Source organism: Cygnus olor, chromosome 10 (genome assembly GCF_009769625.2).
Source record: "Cygnus olor isolate bCygOlo1 chromosome 10, bCygOlo1.pri.v2, whole genome shotgun sequence".
NCBI classification, from domain to species: domain Eukaryota; kingdom Metazoa; phylum Chordata; class Aves; order Anseriformes; family Anatidae; genus Cygnus; species Cygnus olor.
The window spans coordinates 20,628,573-20,652,084 of NC_049178.1; the positions used below are offsets into that span (position 1 = coordinate 20,628,573).

The following is a 23,512-nucleotide window of genomic DNA, read 5'->3' on the forward strand; positions in this document are numbered from 1 at the left end:
ATAGTGCCTACACAAAATATATTATCTAAAAGATTAGGTTTTCATAGTAGTTTAATAATTACTGTTAAATTTCTAATTTACAACAGCACATGGAGATTTTTTTCCTACTCTCTGTGGCAGTATTTTCTAGTCTCACCTGATGTTTCTATGTACTGGGAACACCTATGAGCTTGTACAGGGTGCTACTGTTCTCATACCGTCTCTGAGTGAGGCTGTGTAGGAGTATGGCTTTTTGTCTTTTTTAGTATCAATGAGTGAAGCACTAGTTTACTTTCTGCCTTTTCGGTTCGATAATAAAACTTTTTTGGGTTTTAGATTGGTACTTCTCCAGTGAAAGAGGACAAAGAAGCTTTTGCTATAGTACCAGTTTCTCCTGCAGAGGTTCGGGACTTGGACTTTGCAAATGATGCAAGTAAGGTTTTAGGTTCCATCGCTGGCAAGCTGGAAAAGGGAACAATAACCCAGAATGAAAGAAGGTAAGGAGGCAAGAATTTGGTTCAGGTAATATTTATTTGCTTTACTCAATAAGTGTTTCTTTTATTGTTGATTTGTCCATAGTGAAGGTTCTCAAGCCATATTCTGTCAGCCCCTCCTTGTTGCTCTGTGAAATGAGAACATGGGAACTGTTGTTGTGAACTTGGAGGAATAATCCATAGCATGCCTTTCTTGATGGGCTTTGCAAAATGAGTGTGGGAATTTATAATCCATCTTGTGAAGAGTGAACATATGACTTCTGGCAAATCCTCTGACAATGTCTTTGAAAAATACATGGCCACTCAAAAAGAATGCACAGTCTACTGTGTAAAACCAGGGTCCATGTGCTTCCATAGCCAACGGCTTTTCTTTGGTCTTGGGGAGATTATCATCTGAGTTATTTTTTCTGGCAATACAAAAGAACTGCCAAATAGGACTTAGGGAGCGTATAGTTGCCTTAAAGTGATATTGTTGTCTTACTGCTTCTGTAGTTTGGCTATTAAACATTAATCTGTAACAATAAGGGAGCACTAGTTCATAATTTAAAGTTCCATACAAACCTAGGGGCTTTATCCAACGTCTGGGTTAGTCTCTAATTGATGTTTTTTTGTCACTTAACATTTTGAAATCTGTATAACCTTATCACTGTCATTGTGCTTTTAACAGATAAAACTTAGTCTTGTATTAACCACTTCTGGCTTTTCTGTAGATCTGTTACCAAATTGTTGGAGGATTTGGTCTACTTTGTTACTGGTGGAACTAATTCTGGGCAAGACGTGCTTGAAGTGGTATTTTCTAAACCCAATAGAGAACGGCAAAAACTGATGAGAGAACAGAATATTCTAAAGCAGGTAGACTGCATTTTTCTTTAAACTCTGCCTACCAGAAGGGTTGTCAGAAAGAAAATCCTAATAGTAGAGAACCTGGTCAAAATATTGGGACCAAAGGATCCTTTCAGCAGGTTGTCAGTGGACTCCAGGCATAGTACTGCTAGAACAAAAAAATACAGCATATGTTGGTAAATAAACCTGATAAACAGTGTCTTCTGTACAGGCTGTACTTTGGCCAAGAAACAAACATTGCAATTATAGCGTATTTCTGATGCATCTTGTAGAAATTCAAAGATACGAACACATTAATTTACTTTAATTTTACATTTAAATTAATTTTAATCAAACGAAGGCAGTACCTCATGGGATTTAAATGCCTGGTTTTTAATAAATCCATAGATTTTCAAGTTGTTGCAAGCACCATTTACGGACAGCGGTGATGGCCCCATGCTGCGGTTGGAGGAGCTTGGAGACCAGCGGCATGCTCCCTTCAGACACATATGTCGGCTTTGCTACAGAGTGCTGAGGCACTCTCAGCAGGATTACAGAAAGAATCAGGTTTGAAATATGTTTGCAGCTTTCAATGGCACTGATACTGTTCCTTTGCTCCAAAAAATAAGAGCTACATCCTGTTAATGAAACCCTGCTAATGCTGTGGTGTGATTGCACAGTCAGCAAGAGATTTTTTTGATTGCTCAATTTTACTCTGTCTGCCATCTTTCGTCTCTGTCAGACTATGTGCAGTGTAATTAGTGCTAGTTCTAAGGGAAATGTCTGAAAGAAATGGAATTGCTGTTGATCCAGGTGAACTTTAAGGTTTTCTTTACTCTTGTGTACTACAAGCTCCATTGAAAGTTGAACTGTGAAATGTACGTTTTTTGTTGCCAGCTATTAAAAACAAACTCATATGAGATGGGGATAAATGCTTTGACGGTCTCCAGCCCAGAGGTGAGGGAGATGTTCAGACTGTCATTACTCACTTTTTCTCAAAGGATGTACAATTAGAATCTAATCCAGTTCGCTTCTTGGGATGGTGGCATTAACAAGTCGTACTGTTTTGTTATTGATGATTTTCTGAAATTCTGAGACTTAATTACACCACCTTTGTCTTTCTCTTTGGTTCAAAGGAATACATTGCAAAGCAGTTTGGCTTCATGCAGAAACAAATTGGCTATGATGTCTTGGCTGAGGACACTATCACCGCACTGCTTCATAACAATCGCAAGCTCTTGGAGAAGCACATCACAGCTGCCGAGATTGATACTTTTGTTAGCCTTGTGAGGAAAAATAGGGAGCCCAGGTGAGATCCACGTTTTCAAGTAAATGATTACCCTTTCCTCTTAGTCTTCTGAGAAAAATCTGTACTTGCCAACTTGCTAGCAAGAACACAACTAGTTCACTTCTTTTTTGGCATTTGCCATAACTTCCTACTAGGGCAGCAGTCTCACTCTGCTGTGTAAAATTGGAGTTCTGAATTTTTTCTTTCTGAAATATAGATTGCTTCAGTCTAAATCTCAACATGGATTGATACCCTTCTGGCTTACGTTTTTCAACAGGTTTTTGGATTATCTCTCAGATCTGTGCGTTTCCATGAACAAGTCTATTCCAGTGACACAGGAGTTGATTTGTAAAGCCGTTCTGAATCCAGCGAATGCAGACATACTCATTGAAACTAAGTAAGTAAATCCTTTAAAGATGGTTTTGCTAGTGTGAAACGGAAGGGAGGTGATTCAAAGCAGAGAGCACTGCTGGCACGTCTAGAGAAAGCAGTGTGGAGTCCTCTTTGGATGCACAATAAACGGATATTGATGACTGCAAAAGTCTGCAGTAAGCGTTCTCAGCCCAGGAGTCAGAGACATCTTTCGGATGTGTCATGTTTGATCAAAGTAGATGACTTCTTGTGAAGGTTCCATGGGCCTGATTCTCTGCTGGGCCTCAGGCTTCCCTCTTTGAGCTGTCTGATGTGAGTGAACACTTCTTGGGTACATGCACACTGTGCTCAGCTTGCAGCAAAACAGAAGCTGATGCGTCTCTGCTCATCCCTTTCTCCCCCTACTGGGATTTTGGTCTCAGCATTGCCCTGCCGTTGCTGGAGTATCACAGCAGGCACTAAATCCCAACCATCTTTTGTAGTGACTCAATATGTGGAATAGGGCACAGATAATCAATATCAAAATACTGTAAGAGCGAAACAGATCTTTGTCAGGTAATACTTAAAATCCACATGGATTAGAATATTCTTGAAGATGTATGAAATTATATGAAATTATAAGGACTATTTATTTCCACCAGCAATTGAAGTTGCTACATCAGTTGTTGGTTCTTATCTTGTACATTTCATTTATATTGTTCAGATGTATGATCTTTCTTTTGCTGAAGAACTAAAAGCCGTAGTTGCATTTTTAGTGGCTGATTTGTTTCTAGCTTTGTCATATAAGCAGAAAAGTTTTGATCCAGTTGGTATTTAGGGGATCCAGTACTGATCAAATGTTAGATTTTTTTGTTTACCAAATCTTTTCTTAGCTTGTTGAATGTTCTTTAAACAAATTCTCCCATAAAGATGTTTTTTGAAAGTCAGTTAGCCGTAATGTCTTTGCTTCTTTATTTTCATCAGTTGAGTGGAGGTGAAATGTATGTGCACCGTTGATCTTTTCAGGGCTAAATGGAAAGTTTATAATCTAAATTCACTCTAATGCTTTTAATAATAAAACCTAAAGACTTTATGTAGTAAACTGCTACTGCTGAAAGAGTAGGATATTCAGCTTTTACTTGGCAGAGTTCAGGAATAAAATGTGTTTTCTTAATGCAGGTGAGATCATAAAATTACTTTTATATCGCCAGTACATTTCAGCAAGTGTTTTAAAAGAAATGTTCTTAAAGATTTGCATGGGTCTTGGCAGTTTGTAATCTAACCACACTTCGTTCTGGCAGGCTGGTCCTCTCTCGATTTGAGTTTGAAGAAGTGTCAAGTGGAGAAAATGCCTTGGAAGTTGGAGAAGATGAGGAAGAAGTGTGGCTATTCTGGAGAGACAGTAACAAGGAAATCCGCAGTAAGAGTATCAGAGAGCTGGCTCAGGATGCTAAGGAAGGGCAGAAGGAAGATCGGGACGTACTCAGCTATTACAGGTTAACAACGTGTGCAGTAGTTGGCTAGCAAAGTTCATTGAGACTATTGCTGCGGGGGGACTTTCAGTGTATAGGCTTTAGTTGAATTTGTGGAAGGATGCAGCTCTAATGGACTAAATAGCCATTAGAGAGTGAGGATGAAGTGGGAGCTAACAGCATAAGGTTTGTGGCAAGAAATCACATTAGCAGCATGAGCAAGTTTAAACTGTTTTAAACTAGCTGAAGCTTAGAGTGCATTGAATTTGCACACCATTGCCTGGATTTCTGCTCGGTTTCCAGATAAATGCATGTTAACACCGAGTCTGTATGTTAACTGTTTAGGTTAACTGTACTGAAATGGTAATTGGGGTGAACAACCATTTGCAGGAGCAACAGGATTTCAGTGCACAAATGTCTTTGCTTTTGATTTTAAAAAAGAGCTACTGCTGTTCTCCCTGCCTTCTAAACTTCTTTCTAACCTCAAAGCATTTAGCAGTCCTGTAGCCCTCAGCAGGACAGTATATGAACTTAGGAAAATGCCACAAGTTTGGTTTGATGAATGCACTGTTCTTTCGTACAGCTTAAGCTATGCTTTTAGCAATTTCTAATGTGAAGCGATATTTCCAGATGACTTGACAAGACACCAAGTTCTTGGCATAGTGTAAGATCAGGTTTCAGCCCAAACCAAATTCCTGTGTCTGGGTTATAAACTTCTGAAAATAGTTTGACAGACTCGACTGTGGTGGTGCAGAAAGTACAACTAGATTTTTTTCTAATAGCTGTATTTTATTGTAATTTTTTGCGTTATCTTTTGCATTGAAAGGTTTCATATAGTAGACTTAATACATGTTTTTATTTGAGCCTATTGGAGGGCTGTGCTCAAAAGATGATCTTTTATAATACCTATTTTGAAAAATTATATTTGATTTCAAGATGAGTTTTCTTGCATTTTCTTTTGAAGAGAATTGCTAGTGTTAATTATTTTCAGCTCACTTTATAGACTTGTGCATGTGCTTAAAACAACTATTTAGTGTAGAGTTTGGTCAAGGCCCCATGAGAAGTGCCTAGAGTTAAAAGGAGCCTGTTTCCAATTAAACATTCATTTCTTTAGGAAACGTAGTTTACACTGTTCAACACAAATTGGTATGAATACTTATGAATGTTGGACATGTGCTTTATGACTAAAAGTTAATTATCGGTCTGTTGAACATGCATAACTTAAATGCCAGTTGCTTGGTCTTAGCTTCTAGGCTGAAAAGCTGAGGAATAAAGTTGTTTTTTTGTCTACAAATTCTTTGACTGAAGTGAACAGAACTCAGTAGCTGTTTAATTGTACCTAATTTTTAAGGATTCTGTAGCCTATTTACACTGTTCCTCAGAGAACCACTGTGGCTTCAGCATTAGGAAGAAGTGCTCCATCTTCTAGAGTGTTTGGGCTGACTCGCCTTAAGTGTTTTCTGGATTCTTCTGTAACTTTTATAAATAGCATTAATTAATTCTGTGTAACTCTCAGGAAAATATGATGACCACATTTATTCTATTTTCCGCTATGTTTCCACTATTACTAGTGATTGGTAAATAACTTTTTTTTTCTATAATGACTATGTAATTGTTTATCAGCTCTATACCCAGTGGAAGGTTCTGGAAATTAAAGTGTAAGCTGTTTGTTTATGTATTTCCCCCCCCACCCCAAAGATACCAGCTAAACCTCTTTGCTAGAATGTGCCTTGATCGACAGTACTTAGCCATAAATGAAATATCTGGCCAGCTGGATGTGGATCTCATTCTCCGTTGCATGTCTGATGAAAACTTGCCATATGATCTGAGAGCATCTTTCTGCCGGCTAATGCTTCATATGCATGTTGATCGTGACCCCCAGGAACAAGTCACGCCGGTGAAGTATGCTCGTCTGTGGTCTGAGATACCTTCTGAAATTGCTATCGATGAGTAAGTGCTTGCTGGAATCATTCCATCTTCTTAAAAATGAAAGCAGATCAATCCTAAACTGATGCATCATTTATGCTGTTTCTGGGTTTTAAAAAAAAGGGGGTGAGAGAGAAAAAAGCTCTTATTCTTACAAGTTCTGTTATTCAATCCATGTAGCTTCGTTTGTCTGTAATGTTTTCTGGAGAGAACCTTCCTGAGTACAGAATAACCTTCTTGTACGTGCCTGGTGTAAACTAGGAAGGTGTATGTGATTTTTCTCCAGAACATCCAGTGATCACAGTGACGTTTGCCTCTGACTGGGGTGATGTGATGAGTGACCTAGCTCTAGGAAAGCAACAGAGAACTATTTTGATTTTCCTCATGCCTTATTCACTTAGAGTATTGACTCTTCAAGGCAGATTGTCCGTACAGAAGCTAGCACAATCAGAAGTGAAGACAAGGGGGAAGATGCTGAAACAAGTCATGTCCTGGATACAGAGTCCTGTTGCTTAAACCTCAGTGGAAAATACTCTGATGCAGGGGTAAAAGACCTATACAAAACCACAGCCAGACTGGAGACTTGATTTTTTTGACCATAGACTCATATCAACTCGATTGTAGGGATAACTTAACACTTAGAGTAGTTCGGTGACTCAACTTCTTCAGTCGGAGGAAACGAACATTTTACAATTGTGTTAAATTTTAAGAATGAGTGTTAGTACTGGTGTTCAGTGGTTTTTGCCCTCCCTTCCCTCAATAGCCTAGTCGTCATCTCTGAGAGAAATGCAATAGATCATATTCAGCTTTAAATGCCAAAGCAGAAACAAATGGCTTAAGCTCTGGCAGAGGCTAAATGGTGAGTGACCCTTGACCAGACAGGAAGAGGGGAAAAAAAAGGCAGTTAGTGGAAGGTTATGGGGATTCTCTTTTTACAATGCTCTACACACGCTGAGAAACCAACGTAACATTTCTATTAAGTTCAAGTCTACTTGGAATATATATTGTTTTTATTTGCAGTCAGCATCTCTTGGCCACATCTGTTCTCCTTAGTGCTGTACATAGGTTGTCACTGTTCTGGTTTAAAAGAAAAAAAAAACGCTTCTTTATTGGGACAAGACTCTTTTTTGTTTGTTTTTGCTTGTTTGTTTGCTTTTGTTTTCATCAGACACTCTTAAATAGTGCAAAATGAGTATATGGGATAAAACAGTAAAAGCCAGGAAATTATGGTGTCAGCTTCTTGGTTTCCTCATTTGGATAAGTTATTTAACAGTCTTTAACTTCTCCTGGATTTTTGCAAATCACTGAAAAATTGTATCAGGGGGAAAGCCCTGTGTGTTTGCATGCTAAGTTTTGTTTTTGTTTTTTTGTTTTTTCCCTCTTCAGCTATGATAGCAGTGGAACCTCCAAAGATGAAATTAAGGAGAGATTTGCACAAACAATGGAATTTGTAGAGGAATATTTAAGAGATGTGGTGTGTCAGAGGTTCCCTTTTTCTGATAAAGAGAAAAATAAGCTCACTTTTGAGGTAGTTATCCAGTTCTGATTTTTATTCTTTTTTAGTGGAATGTGTTACTTTTTTCAACACCAGATAGGTGGGCAAGTACTTAGTGAATACTAAGCCACAGCATGCTTGTGCTGTCAAGTGTGCTCCTTTCTCATGCAGGCAACCCCACTGAAGTTAGTGATAGTTTGCAATGACAGTTCTTGAAATACAATTAATGAATATAAGCTTATGTCTTGGGCTTGCGGCAGCCATGTTTACTTTCTGTGCTGTGTTATTACAAAGTCAAGCTTTAATGGCATAAATACTCAGTAAAACTGAACACTTTGCATGCACAGATATGCTGTAGAGCTTACGGTATTATCCATGAAGAGAACAATACAGTACCTGGGGACTTACTGACCAATTGAAATATTCTGTCTGTGCAGATGAAGTGTAGCGAACGCATGCAGTAGTATTCTTGAACAGTTAATTTAAAAAAATTGAAATTATTTGAGGAATGTGCAGCTGTTGGGTCTGCCTTAAATATTTGCACTACATGTGAAATTATTTTTGTGGATTGTGAAGCAGTGCATGTGGAGGATGTGTGGGAAAGCTTGATAACTTGGGAACAGTAATCTCTGGATATGGCATATTTTCTTGTTAAAGAAAACCGTTCTCTCTGGTCTTGATCTATTTTACTTTGTAATGAGACAAATACAATATGACTTTGTAGCTACAGAATGTGAATTGTAGGTACAGACTGTTACTGCAGGTGTTTCAGTATTTGTAGACAAGTAGAAAGCTTTCTGATAACGTGCAGAACTATACAGTCTTACATGGAATTATGAGGTATTGTAATCAGAATGACTCGCAACCAGATTATTGGTCTTTTCATTCTGTTGAAAACTTGTTTTTTGTAGCAAAATGCTTAGTATTAATCAGGCTTTCTATTGTTGTTTTGGTAGGTTGTTAACCTAGCCAGAAATCTGATATATTTTGGTTTCTACAACTTCTGTGACCTCCTCAGACTAACCAAAATCCTCCTTGCTATATTAGACTGCGTGCACATCACTACCATCTTCCCTATTACCAAGATGGCAAAAGGCGAGGAAAGTAAAGGTAAGACTGAAAAATGAGTGGCACAGGAGATGATTCATCAGCAGTTTCTGGTTCATATAAAAATGTCAGTTTGGGTTCAACATCTCCTACTCTGTGGCTTTGTTGTAAAGCAGGGTGATGTCTGTGAGGAAAGAGGGAGAGGGCAGGTGTCCCCTGCAAATACTGCAGTGCTCCTCTTGCCTTCCTTCTGCTCCAGGCACTCAGGTGTCCAGCTGGCATTGTTTCATGTTGAGACAATTTCTCTTTGTAGGACGTGAAGGGTCCTTGCTCTGTTAATGTGGTCCCATTCCACCATCATAACCTTACCTGTTTACCTGCCTCTCTGAAGGGAGCAATGTGATGAGATCAATCCACGGAGTCGGTGAGCTGATGACCCAGGTGGTGCTCAGAGGTGGCGGGTTCTTGCCCATGACTCCGCTTGCTGCTGCTCCTGAGGGAAATGTCAAGCAGAGTGAACCAGAGAAGGAGGACATCCTGGTAATGGACACCAAGCTGAAGATCATAGAAATACTTCAGGTATTAGCAATGCAAAGTAATGTAGCATCTTGTGCTGCATTTAAGTCTTAGTATAGTGCCATGCTGCCACTTAATTCACTCCTGCCTTGTATGTCCCACTCTTCAATGGGCGCAGTGTTACAAGGGCAACTTTTCCAGGCATGCAGCACTCATCTCACGTATGACAATACTATTATGCCATGACTGAAACCCTGCAATAGAAATGAGTCAGCAGTGGACTTCTGCGTATGACAGAAGTATAACAGTGACTTGTAAATATCTGATCTGCTGAAGTGGAGAGCTCATAGTCCCCCTGCTGTCATTATAGTTTCTCTAAATCCCCAGGAACTTGTTAGATGTCCCAAGGAAGGGAGTTATACTTGATACTTCTCTCTGTATAGCTGTCGGCCTGAGCGGTGTTTTATGCATGCACCAGCCTCTTGCAGCCTCCTCCATCTTTGCCTGGCTTTTTCCACTTGTTCACTCCTAAGGCTTCAGAACACAGACAAAAGTTTTTTCCCCTTTTCCACAGCTCTGTCTTGATCTTTTTGTGTTGGTGACACAAAATTGCTATGCTGAAATCCATCTTCCCTCCCTCACTGTACAAGTCCCTGTTCTGTTCAGTAACTTCATGGGCAAGTTCACGTAGGCCAAAATGCTGCAAAAGGCGTGTGGGCGAAGTACACAAGGCAGCAGGAACGCCGTGGTGTACCTTCCCTGTGCCCTCTGTGGGAGGTTTTGCACGTAGCTGGATTTGGGGTCATGCCCTTCCGCTCAGCAACAGATGCAGCATGCAGGGGAGGCTTGATTCACTTCCTTTCACCATTTCTAATTTTAGTTAAAATCAGAACTGCTCTCATATGGCCTGGCATGTTGCAGCAGGGTATTTTAATGTGCCAGTGTTCCCCCTGTTACCATGGGTTATTAAAACTGGTGTTAAGCATTTTCGCCTGAACTGCAGATAACTGCAAGTGCTCTCTGCATTGTACTTTGTTCCTCAAGAAAATTGTTAAGATTTAATTGTAAAGCACTGAGAAGGAGACGGCTGAGCTGTACTAGCTCGTGCCGATGACACCCCCAGCACACCTGAAGTGCCCCCTGTTGGGCTGCAGCAGGCTGTGGGGCTCTGCTTGGGGCAGTGACCTGGCTCTGGAGCTCGGGTTCAGAACAGAGATAGAAACGCTTTCCTCGTCGCTGGGGGAGGCAGTGCGAGGGTGCATGCGTTGGACAGTAATAAGGGATCAAAACTCTGTCAAAGTCTTTTACCTGTAAGTATACACATTGAAGTTGCTGAAAAAAAATCTCTCATCTGGGGATTTTAAAACGAAACAAAACAAAACCCTTTTGTGTACCTCTTTTCCAAGTTAAATCCACGTTTTTACTGTGGTGATCTTGTGTGTTGGTATCACTGCATTTTGCGTAAGTTGTGTGTATGTGTGCTGGAAGCAGGCAAGTTATTGCAACATTTCTACTACTTCTATATCACTAGTTTATTTTGAATGTGAGATTGGACTACAGAATCTCCTGCCTACTTTGTATATTTAAACATGAATTTGATGAAAGCAATGCCCAGATGACTGAATCGCCCACTGGAAGCAGCAATCAAGAAATGCCAGCAAATGTACCAGGTTAGTCACTTTGCAAAGAATGAGTTCGTGTGTATTAGAGAAGGCTCTTTAATCTTAGAGTTGCCAACTGAATAATTGATTCAGGTTCTTGCTTTGGCATATGACAAGTGGTCCCACTGAAGCAGTGGTCATGTCTTGTGTCATGTACTGTGCTCTGTCCCCTCCAAAAATGCCAGCAACAAACACCACTGTCGTGAATCTGATTCCCATATCCATTTCCCCTACGCTGATTCCTCTACCCACCAAAACTTTTATTCCCCAAAAGTACTGTGGGAAGGAAAGGTATCAGAGGTTACCCTGTGTCAGTACTGATAGACAAGGGTATGTCAGTAAGCTTGTTGATGACCAGTGTTCTTAACTGAAAGCAGGATAGTTGGTGCATTGGGTAGATGTAGTGCTGTTAATTGCTGTACCACTTTCCATGGGAAAAAGTATTCTGTAGTTAAGACCTGCACCATGAAAAATTGCTGGATTTTAAAAGGGCAGCTTATTAGACAGCAGTTTTTCTCACTTGATTTGGGGACTGTATCCCTAGATGTAACAGGGAAAGATAAGAAAAATGTGTTTTAGACGTGAAGTCTTTAAAGGAAAGACTGCTTCTTTTGATCTCACTTCAAAGGGGTTGTGTTTACTTCTTTTTCTCCTTGGGCTGTCTGTCCAGCAGCCCCCCAGGGTACCAAGGCCTTCAAAACGGGCTGGTTGGGGAGCACAAGAGCTCTTTCTGTCAGCTAAACTTTGGAGGAAAGGGGGGAGCAAATGTTTTTGGCAAAGATGTTAAATCCACATGCTCTCTTTCCATTCCATTTGGAAATGGTTGTGAAAGATTTGGAGCTCCAAGTCTAAAGCATCTGGGCTCAGACCAGGGTCTTGGGTGACTCCAGAGCATCAACTCCTGCTTGCTCCATCAAGACCAGAGGTGATGATGGGGAGCAGTGCGTTGTTGAACGTAACTTCAGAAAATGAAATTATTCACTTTGGTCTTTCAATCTCAACATTTGCAAACAGAAGGTGGCCTGGTAACATCAGTAGTCTGTCATTTTGTACTCACCACCAGTGGGTTTTTATTCAAAATTTCCTTTTTATTTCATTGCCCCTTGTGCCCAATTGCAGGTCTTGTCATTTAACTATTTCATAAATTAGTAAGTCCAGTGGAATTCAGACCAAGCTGACCCTTGTCATTTCTGCTGGTTGGAGTGTTGGGGCAGCAGGGAGGGAAGAAATGCATGTTTGTGCAGTATGTAGCTGAGAAATGTCCAGGGGAAAAAAAAGCCAAACACATTTTACTATTTTTTTTGTATTTTGGAAGATTAGTCATTGCCAATGCGATAATATTTACCTTACACTGGAAAATATAAAGCCCTTTTTATTGACCGAGCCACAGGGGTATGGTTGTCACTGCTGAATGTAATGCTTTGGAACTTAGAGCTGAAGCTTGGTGTGTCTTGTGAGTGGCCCCTCTGAATGACAACGTTTCCCATCAGTGTCCTGGAACAATGCTGGTAAAATCTAAAAATAGACGAGAAGAATAACCCTGGTTGCTGAAGTGATTGTGCAGTTTAATTTGTGAGCTGATGGCAGGTTAATTTATTGTCTTATCTTAGCAAACTGCTTCAGTAATCTGTGCTCCTTTCAGCTCGTGATGACCCTCTTGCTTACACCTACATCACTTCTTGCAGTTCAAAATGTTTTTAGGCTGCAAAAACATCTCTGGTGCAACTCTGACATAACATTTGCCTGTTCTTATTTTCTCAGGAGCCCTGGACTTTGAACATATTGAAGAACAAGCTGAAGGGATCTTTGGTGGAAGGAAAGTATCACTTCAGTAGTGCTAATTGAAGTGTAGCTCAGCAGTGCCCAGGCTGCAGCCCCAAGTGTGCTCATAAGGGGGGGGGATTGCAGTTGCAGTTGAGGTGGTAAATGGGAAAAGACTGGAAACAGCTGCCCCACTCAATTACTTAGGCTTCATTTTCCTGAAATGCCTTTGATACAGGTTAAAGTAATGTCCATTTGAATTAAAAGCCATGGATAAGGCACAGGTGGTCCTTCAGTCAAAAAAGATCTTCATTGGAGTGCTTCACTTGTAAGGATGAAAGCAAAGTTGGAGGACTAGTGCATCTCAGCCGAGTGCTGCTTTAAAATCTTAGAGAAAAGTTTGTGTGGGCAAGGATTGGAACTTCTAAGACAGGTATCTACTTAGCCATGCCTTTTTTTTTTTAAATGCAGCATTAGACTGTGCAAGACACAGCAAGCTGTGTCTTCAGTACCTGTTTTCTTTCTGGAGTTGCTTATGCCCTTGCTTTAACCACGGGATGATGAGTCAGTGACAGGTTTCAAGTACTTGAGCTATCCTGATATTCTGCCCGCTGTGTGTTGAAGCTCTGTGAAGGTGTATATTCTAACAGTCCTTAGCTGCTTGGAGAGCTGCAGTTCTTTTCTATAAACCTCAGATAACTGTTTCCTTAAATGGGGAGGGAGAGAGATTCGTTTACTGAATTAATAACCAGAATTTGTAGTTGGAAGTAGAATTTGGGAAAGATTCAGAGTAACTGATAAAGAAAAAATAGGTAGTTTGTCATCTTCCGAAAAGAAGTGCAGAAGAAAGAGCAAAGAAGAGGATTGTAAGTGCTTGAGATAATTAGCTTTGCAACAGTGATATTGAGGAAGGGTTGTATTTTGCGGGTATAAAAGGTAGTATTAGGAATGCTCAAGAACTATTTGAGCAATAGCATAAGACTGACATAGGGATGAATAATTAGTCATAATTTGTCCATGAAAAAATTAGAAACTGTATGCTGAGTGAACCATGAGTAATGAATTTCTGGAAGTCTTACGATTAAGCAGCACATGGGAAAAAAAAAACAAAACACCAACCTCGTATATTTTAAGGTAACGTTTGATTTGACAAATGCCTTACTTATTTCAAAATAAGAAAAAAGTTTTCCACCACAGGAGACTGGGCTTAGGAACCTGCTGGGATGTTAAGCCCAATATGACAGTTAATTCCTATGCTTTGTTTTCAGTGAGGAGAATACACCGCTGGATTTGGATGATCATGGTGGCAGAACATTTCTCAGAGTTTTGTTGCATTTAACGATGCACGACTATCCTCCTCTGGTGTCTGGGGCACTTCAGCTGCTCTTCCGGCACTTCAGTCAGAGACAAGAAGTCCTTCAAGCTTTTAAGCAGGTATGTGCGTGTATTAAGGACATTATTCCTCATCTGAATGTGTATATTGCAGTTTGAAAATAAATCCTTTTGTGCAACTAATGGATTGCATTCATATAAGGTTCAACTGCTTGTTACCAGCCAAGATGTTGACAACTACAAGCAGATAAAACAAGATTTGGACCAACTGAGGTCTATTGTGGAAAAATCGGAGCTTTGGGTATACAAAGGCCAGGGTCCTGATGAGGTGATGGATGGAGTGCAAGGAGAAAATGAACACAAGAAAAAAGAGGTAATTAGGTTGTGCTTCCCAAAATTCATATGCTAATGTTTTCTGAAAGTGTAACTGCTCCCAGAACTGTGAGTACAAAAAGTATCCCTTCTGCATGCTGCATAGCTTGGTGAGGCTGTTTGCATTGCTGTTAGAATAAGGCAAGAATAAGAGGAAAGCTTGGACCGGCGGATGCCAGTTAGTCTTGGGTGCAAACTGCTCAGAATTAGCAGCTGCTGTAGTGTCATCTTTAGGCCCTAACAGAGCAGTTGGTTTGGGTTTTGCTGTGCCACTTGTGTTGTCCTTGCAGCACTGGGAGACTGCGTGACTTCTTTGGGTGGTCACCCAGCAGAGGACAGCTGCGAATGGTTTGGGTGATGCTATGCTGTGATTCACAATGCACGTGTGCTGGTGCGGCGTTTGAGGACTGGGAAGGGCAGCAGAGAAGTGATGTAGCACTGGCAAGAGGGCTCTGGGACAGGTGCAGGCAGGGGCTGCAGTGCAGATCCCAGGGAGAGGGGGCAGCAGTGCATCGGGCAGCTGTGCCTGGTCTCTGGGAGGGCACTGGCAGCACCAGCTGCTGTGCGGAGGCACGGTGGGGACACCCAGGTGCCTGCACCCAAAGGAAGTCATATGGACCATCCTTTCAACACATTTGATTTTTTCCATATCCTTTGGCTAAATTATTTGTATATGTAACGCGGGGTTGCTGTTTTTTTACAACTTGTAGCTATTAATATGATGAATATTATTATATATAGTAAGTCCACAAGTGAAGCTAATGAATGCTGAGGTGAACACAATGTGCTAAAGCACTGCATCAAAACAAAATACAACACTCTAGAGAAAAGACTTGAAAAATCCCTGCATATTTCTTAGTTTCTGCAGATTTGAGTATTCACTTTTATGAAATGGCAGAAGAGCACAGTGCTTAAGAACCGGGTAAATGCTGGTGCTTTATCACACCTGATAGTACTGCGCTTCCCTGGCATGTACATCTGGCCTAGAACTAATTGAATGCTTCAATCTCAGTGTGACTGTAATCAGATAGAAAACACTGGATGAGAGAATGCAAGAAATAATCCCTGGGATATGAATATTTATCATTGGAAGTAAATAAAAGTAATTTATTTGTCACTTTCCATGTGTGTAGTTAGGCATCTCTTGCTATCTGTACGATGACAGTTTAATAATAGTAAAGGAGGAGAGAAAATAAGTTTTATGCGGTGGGGACTGGATTACAGATGGAACGTGCCAAGTGAAGGAAAGGACAGGAGGTTACTATCTCTAAAATTATCCCACCCTCATGTTATTTTATGTTATAGAGGTCAATGTGGGATGACAGGGTAACTGTGTGTTTTTCTGAGACTGTCAGCAAACTGAAGGATGACGCTCCTTTCCAGGAAGAGAGCAGTCACTAGCCTAGAACGGTAATTTTAGTCCTCATGAAGAACGTACTATAAGCTGCTAATAAATTGTATGATTTTTATCCACAGGAAGGTCACAGCAAGTCACAGAAGCCTGAAAGTACTAGCAGCTACAACTACCGCGTAGTAAAAGAGGTAAAACTGTTTCTTGATAGTTAAATGGAAGTGTAAATGAGTAACTCAGCCCTGGAGAGCTGCAGTCAGAGGGAGACACCCAGGAAAGTCTGAGTCACTCTTCCATTGTGGAAACTATTTGCTGAGTAATAACATATCCCAGTTTGAATGAGAAGCCAGGAATATAATAAGCACAACATGTGTATTCTTTCCTTAAGAATGGATTAGTGAGAAATGCGACATTTTGTTGCTGTTTCAATGGTAACACAATATTTTTATTAAAGGCTATAAAGCAAGTAAGCAAGTCAAGAAGCTATTCAAATTGCTCTGTCCCGAGTAGTTTACATGCAAAAAGCTCTGTGCTCCTGAAATTTAATTTCAAAAATACCAGACAAAGAGCATGCATTGGCGCTCCTGTCTTCTTAGGTAATGGGTTTTCTGCGGCACTGTGCTGCGGAGCCAGACGTTAGGTTCACTTTACACGGCTGAATTCCACAGGAGCAGTGCTAGTTAGAGCTGAAATGGATAGTGCCCAGGCCAGTAAACCACCAGATGTGATGATAGAGCTGTTGCCTCACTGCTTCCCTTGCGTGTGCCAGGGTGATGAAAGACTGCCCTGGCTGCTGCGTCTCCAGGAGGGTGGCGAGGGGGTGGCAGCTGCTGCTCAAGGGGGTGGCAGACACCGCAGCCGCCTCCTGCCCCAACGTTTCCCAAAGGCTCTCATCTCCAGCCTGGTCCTTCCACATCTCTGCTGTTGTTGCAGGAGCAGGCAGGCTTTAGCCCAGTCTTTGCTCCTCATCTTGAGACCACAAAACTTGATTTTGCTGCCTAGAGTCGCTGTGGTTCATGCAGATGTGTGTTCTGACGTTAGTTCTCTCTGAGAGCCACCTGGCATGTTCTGAAATAAAACCCAGTTCTAAAGCAAGTCTCTTCTCCAGATCCTGCTTCGACTTAGCAAGCTGTGTGTGCAGGAGAGTGCCTCTGTCAGGAAGAGCCGGAAGCAGCAGCAGCGGCTTCTGAGGAACATGGGAGCGCACGCGGTTGTGCTTGAGTTGCTGCAGATCCCTTACGAAAAGGTTGGGTTTCTGTACAGCTATTGCCTTACTTCGTGTTACATTGATGGGTTTTTAGCACCTCATCTGAATCTTCCTGAAACTTCTACCTTTCTAACTGGATTCAAAGAAGCTATTTTAAATATCGAAATACCAAAACTAATTGAAAACCTATATAGGTTTTGTTTGTTTAAAGTCTTTGAAAGTAGTGTTCTGTACTAATTTCTGAAGAAATGTTTGTCCATCGTAGCTCGGAGTAGGACCAAGGTTGAACTTTCAGCTTTCTATGGGAGGTGTGTTTTGCTGCCTTCAAGTTAAGCTGTCAGTGGAAGCAAGACGCTATTGCTATGCGGTAGCTGTATGGAAGCCATCCCGGGAGCACTAAGGGACATGCGGGAGCCTGCTCTCCTGTGGGATTTATCAGCAGGTCTGTCCAGTAGTTAGACATGAAACAGACGCCCCACCACCACACCTGTCTCCCAGTTACAGAGTCCCAAACTCCCTCTTAGGAATAAATAAATATCAACTGGTTCGAGGCGAGGTCTGCCGTTCATAATTAACCCTGTCAGAGTGCCATGTAATGTCAGTGGTATGGTGTGGAACCCCCTCTGACCGTGCTGCTGTGCAGTTGGAGCTTGCACAGCACCGCATCGTGCTGATGGAGCACACCCCGAGTGCGTCACGTTGGCTGCCCATTAGTCACTGGTGACAGGTACTTATCATCGCACAGGTGAGGGAGCTTTTCCAGCTTACTCTCCTGTCATCTGTTCCGAACTCCACAGGTTTCTGAGAACCAGTCATTGCAGGCAGTAGCTTTGAGAAATGTTAAACTAAGTCTCATGCTGTCCTGCTTCATATTTTGCTAAAAAATCAGCAGAAGTAGCCCCTTCGATACCTCTTGTCACCATTCTGTCCCATACTTACGAACACACTAGTGAACAGGCAGTATGGAAAGTGTTTCACCTTTGGAAATAGATGAAACTCCTTAAAAATAAAAGCAGACAGTAATTTTTCCAAACTGCATTTTATACCATCAGTAATCTACGCTGATGTCAGAGGAGAGGCACTGATTCCTGAACTGTGCTTGGAAGCATGCAAGTAGTGTGCAGATTCCAGTAAATATAAATTGGGCTTAACTGTTGCAATAATAACTTTCCATCTCTTTTTTGCCATGAACTACCTATCTGTCACTGCTGAAATGCATTTCAACAGAACATGGCAATTTTCCTCCGTAGCTCTAAGGTGATGATGTGTGGTTTGGCCAGTGCACTGGTATGTTCAGAAGTGTAAAAGTGACTAAAGCACGTTGCTGGCAGGCTTGGTCATAGGGTATGCAATTTTAGAGAATAAACTACTGTAATTTCTATTATGGTCTTTATTTCTGATGGTCTTTAGAACTGTGAAGCAGGCCAAACTCATCCCTAATGTCTGTGAACTGGGTGGAGGTTTGTTTTTCTTTGGAGTGTGAGAGAGACGTGACAGTTCTCTTGCAGAGCTGGAGCTGAGACTCATCTAGTTAGTGCTCACCTGAAAGTGAACCTTCGGATTCTTTTTAACCCCATCTTATTTGTCATGCAATCACAGGCTGAAGACACAAGGATGCAGGAGATAATGAAGCTTGCACACGAGTTTTTGCAGAACTTTTGTGCTGGGAACCAACAGAACCAGGCATTGCTGCACAAGCACATAAACCTGTTTCTTAACCCAGGGGTAAGAACAACCTCATGCCATAATTTTTTTTCCATCAAGAAAAGAGAATGGATTGTCCTTGGTGATTGCCTCTGGGCCTGTTCTGTTGCAAGACCAGTTGAAGGGGTCACATTTTATTTTCCTTCTAAAGCCTTGAAATTTTGTTTAGGACCATTTCAGTGAAGAAAGTTCAAGAGGCTGAAGTGGACTGAAAAAATAGGTGTAGATACAAGCCAATGTGTTGAAATATTAGGTCCTCAGAAATGTTCTGTTCAGTCCTGAACCCTGCAGGAGTGTTGACTTTATCCTGACCTCTCTGTGGATTTGGTGGTTTGTTTACTTTCTAATTTCTTTCTTTGTTTTATCCTCTTCATTAGATTCTGGAAGCAGTAACAATGCAGCACATTTTCATGAACAATTTCCAGCTTTGCAGTGAGATTAATGAACGCGTCGTTCAGCACTTCGTCCACTGTATAGAAACACATGGCAGAAATGTTCAGTACATAAAGTTCCTGCAGACAATTGTCAAGGCGGAAGGAAAATTCATTAAGAAATGCCAAGATATGGTAATGGCTGAGGTGAGAGCTGCAGAGATTTGCGAGGTCTGAACAGAAGTTTTCACATACCAGTTGGTGAAAATGACAAATTGATCCTCTCGCTTCTGGGACTGCCAAGAAGCTGACAGTTAGCTCTCACAATGCAAAAAGAGCATACAGCTACCAGAAAGCATAGACTTCTTGTGACCAAAAGCGTTCTGAGCTCTTCACCGATAGATATAAAGAGTGGTTACTAATGATATTTGCAAGTTATTTTCCAGGCTTCTACAAAGCAGTATATAGGCAGGCTTGGTTTGAAGGAAGGCTGCCTTTCCACAGGAAAATTGACAATAAGAGAAATAGTTTAATTTCAACGTTCTAATGGAGAAGGAAAATTTTACCATGATAATAGAATAATTTGATGAGAATTTCTTTGTATCTTAAACAGCTGAACGTGTAAGCCTTGGTAAGGGCTGAAGGAAGAAAAGACTGAGGGTCTTCAGCAATTTAGGCGTGTAGGTAACTGAAATCGGGTTGTCAGGATAGGATAGGTAAGAAAAGGGTAAATAAGTCCCTTTAAGTGGGATATTTGTAGGTGATCAGTTTGACAGTCTGTTTGCGTGTCTGGCATTTTTTTGGCCTCCTCGGCAGGGGGAGCCCAAGGATCAGATTTCTCAAGCTCTGGATTCTGTGTGTGTCAGTTTACTAGAGTGATCAGAGGTCTTCCATAGTTTGTAGTTCAGTTTAAAAGTGGTTTTGTGAGCTTTCCAACGTGGAGTTGTTTGTAAAGATGCTCAGCACTTAGCTTTGACAGGGATCAGCAGCTGCTGAGGAAGAAGGGCGTTTTATCTAGCTGATTGCCACAAGCTCTACGTGGAAGGGTATCTCTGATCCCTACATTTGTACGCTAAGAAGTGCTCAGCCCCTGAGTAGGTCTCAACCTGTTTGCTGTCATTTCCTTCGTGGAGTTACAGGAGGTCTGAGCTACTCTGGAAATCTGGCTATCCAGATCTAAAACGTGAAGTTGGTAGAAATCTTCAGTGTGTGACTTAACATGTCACTTGCTAGTGCTGGAAGAATGATGATGTTTGTTCAGAAGGGCGGAATTACTGAGCCCTGCAGCCCTCCCATCCAGCACGCCCCTGAGGCGTTTCTCTGAACAAAATGGTCCGGCTACAGCTCTCTGTATTAAAAAGTCAGCTGAGGCAATGTACGTGAAATAAAAAAAAGCACAATGGAAAGTCACAAGCTTCTTGGCAAAACTTCTGTCTAGGCAGTCAGTTGGACCGACTTTGAAGTTCTTCAGCAGTTTAGAAGTGGTAAATTCTTTAAGAGAAATTGTCATACTTGAGCCATCTGCCCCATGAAGGAGAGCACAAGGGGAATGTCCAGCTGACTTGGTGGCTGCACTTCTTAAGTTTCTAAGGAATAGCGAATTGGGATTTTCACTGTGACAGTCAGCCCACAGACTGGGGGAGGATGCTGTGGGGAGATGCCCAGGCTTTGATCTGTTAATGGAGTGTTTTTCTTTCTTGTTAGCTGGTGAATGCAGGAGAAGACGTCCTAGTGTTCTACAATGACAGGGCCTCCTTCCAGACTTTGGTGCAGATGATGAGATCAGAAAGAGATCGGATGGATGAAAACAGCCCGCTGATGTACCACATCCACTTAGTAGAACTGCTCGCTGTGTGCACAGAAGGCAAAAACGTCTACACAGAAATAAAATGCAATTCCCTTCTTCCTCTGGATGACATTGTTAGGGTAGTAACCCATGAGGATTGCATACCTGAGGTGAGGGCTGTTTGGGGGCACTGGCCTTGTATTGTATGTCTTTGAAATGTACTGACTTTGGGTGAGAGAGATTTGATGTTGAGTCTCTTGCCTGGGAAAGCTGGTGGGGCAGGTGAGCAGTACCTGTGAGCTGGGTGCTTGGGTACCATTCCTTTCTTGGTTTTGCCGTAGACAACCCCAGTAAATAGCTAAGTTAAATCCTTTCATACTTGTTTCCTTGCCCTTAAAATGGGGATGTGATGCTGTACTTACTTCTTTTATAGGGTTCTAGAGGCAGAGAGGTTTATGGAGTATGCTGCTAACCTTGAACAGATGGTTCTGCAGAACTGGAAATGATTATTATGCTGACATTTTGTATGCGATAATCCCAGTGTTTTTTATTGGATGGTGTCTTTCTATTCATGGCATTAAATTTCACCAGTGCTTAAATAAAAAGTAGTGGAGCTGCAGATGACTTATAGCAGTTTTAATGTGACATTATATCCATTCGTGATACCATTCAAGTTTTTTTAATGGTAATCTTTTTCTTCCACTTTTAGGTTAAAATTGCATACATCAACTTCTTGAATCATTGCTATGTGGACACAGAAGTAGAAATGAAAGAGATTTACACCAGTAATCATATGTGGAAGCTATTTGAGAACTTCCTGGTTGACATCTGTCGGGTAATGATTTCTGTATCTGGGAACTGAATTCAGAAAGTTTAAATTAACCTATCTGGTATATAGCAGTAAAAATAAGACATAGCAGTGCTGCATCGAGACAGTAAGTGCCCTAAACGCTGTGCTGCTTCATATTTATGTTTGCCTTTTCCCTTGTGCCTGTGGATTTCATTAGTCATATTCCATGGAACGCATTAATATTTTCCTTTTAAAAAAATCAGAAAAGCCCCACACCCTACTCCTTTGTCTAATGCCTTTTTCTGTTCTGCCACCTGGCTTGCTTATTCTGGCTGTGATAGTTAACTTCTTCCCAAGCAATAGTCAATGTTTTTTTGGCAGGTCAGGACAAATTTTTTCCAAGCTTGGCATTTGTTTGTCCATGTGGCTTTTTGCCTGGGATTCCAAGTATTTCCCCATACGAAAGCATTACACCTCAGTCCTCCCGACCCTACTAGTTTCTTTCCTCTAAGGTACTCTTTCTTCCCCTCCCTCTTGAACATGCTATATGCCAACACATTAGAACACGTTAAAACAATAACAGTGTTGAGCTTCTGCCTATGCATGTGCTGGAAATACAAAGATACCAGTATCATAAATATTGTTGTGACAGGGAATTGCACTGACTAGGCTGATACAAAATCAAAAACTCCAGTCTGTAGCACTTACTAGACTACCTTGGTTGAGCTGTTTCTGATCCAATAATGAATTACCTTGCAGGCTTGTAACAACACCAGCGACAGAAAGCATGCTGACTCCATATTGGAGAAGTACGTTACAGAAATAGTGATGAGTATAGTCACCACTTTCTTCAGTTCCCCATTCTCTGATCAGAGCACTACTCTGCAGGTAGGAAAATGTAGAGACATAAGAGTGAAGATGTTTTGTCAATGCAGTGATGCTAATTCCGCTTTGGTTCTATTATCAGTTAAAAAGAGGCACACGGTGGGTCAAATGTATTCTTTGTGACCAAGATGTTTGTTTTTGCTGTAGAAATTGAAAGATTTGTATATCAGAGTACAAACATTTTCCGTGGAAGCTGTCACAACTTCATCGGTAAATCCAGTTCTGTACTGCCATTGAGACCACGTAGAAACTCTCTCCAAAAGGCCTACATGTCATTGCCAGGTTCAGGGTGAGAAAATCACAGTGCAAGTAAGGCAATGAAGGTTTTAACCATGTTTTGTATTCCAGTTATATCTGAGGGGTCAGGCCCTCTTTGCTGACAGTTATCTGAGTACAGCTGAAGGTGATGTGGGCAGGTGTAGGAGGGCAAACAATTTTGCTTTGGGCATGCCAGCTCTCTAGCAGTGGTAAAGCAGTTGCATGGCAGGAAGGAGTTCTCCAGAGCACCTTGAAGAATGAAAATAAAAATAAAACAACTTTGCTGGCAAGCCTTCCAGGTAGAAGGAGAGAGCGTTGCATTACAGAGGGTACAAAGACAGCATGTTTTTATAAAAGGATTCAAATTTCCTTTAAAAAATAAAACAACAAATAAACTAAATCCAAGGGTTCTTGTTCTATTAAGCTGAGTAACTTCTGATCTTGTACAAAAAATTGGGAAGTGTGGAGGAGAAGCTTGGAACATTTGTGAAGTGACAGAAGATAGAGATTTCCACAGCAGAACAGCAGTGTCAGGACACTGCCATAATATTTGTATTGCAGCACAATGATAACATCATTTTTTTATTCATAAATAACTTCTTGGGAGGAGTGTGGGTGGAGTGGTCAGGTGCCTGGCTGTTCTG

General features: G+C 41.3%; 1 protein-coding gene across 7 annotated transcripts in view; it reads left to right on the forward strand.

Annotated features, from left to right (window-relative positions):
* ITPR1 (inositol 1,4,5-trisphosphate receptor type 1) overlaps positions 1-23,512 on the forward strand; it is a 169,406-nt gene that overhangs the window by 59,621 nt on the left and 86,273 nt on the right. For all 7 annotated transcript variants that reach the window (XM_040569062.1, XM_040569063.1, XM_040569064.1 and 4 more), the window contains 21 exons: positions 316-476; positions 1,184-1,325; positions 1,704-1,862; positions 2,432-2,604; positions 2,861-2,980; positions 4,236-4,430; positions 6,105-6,356; positions 7,719-7,860; positions 8,784-8,937; positions 9,266-9,453; positions 10,922-11,060; positions 12,813-12,867; positions 14,081-14,246; positions 14,347-14,517; positions 15,993-16,058; positions 16,976-17,113; positions 18,674-18,799; positions 19,156-19,356; positions 20,854-21,105; positions 21,645-21,770; positions 22,485-22,613. In XM_040569062.1, the coding sequence (XP_040424996.1) occupies positions 316-476; positions 1,184-1,325; positions 1,704-1,862; positions 2,432-2,604; positions 2,861-2,980; positions 4,236-4,430; positions 6,105-6,356; positions 7,719-7,860; positions 8,784-8,937; positions 9,266-9,453; positions 10,922-11,060; positions 12,813-12,867; positions 14,081-14,246; positions 14,347-14,517; positions 15,993-16,058; positions 16,976-17,113; positions 18,674-18,799; positions 19,156-19,356; positions 20,854-21,105; positions 21,645-21,770; positions 22,485-22,613 (3,255 nt within the window). The remainder of the gene's footprint in view (positions 1-315; positions 477-1,183; positions 1,326-1,703; positions 1,863-2,431; positions 2,605-2,860; positions 2,981-4,235; positions 4,431-6,104; positions 6,357-7,718; positions 7,861-8,783; positions 8,938-9,265; positions 9,454-10,921; positions 11,061-12,812; positions 12,868-14,080; positions 14,247-14,346; positions 14,518-15,992; positions 16,059-16,975; positions 17,114-18,673; positions 18,800-19,155; positions 19,357-20,853; positions 21,106-21,644; positions 21,771-22,484; positions 22,614-23,512) is intronic.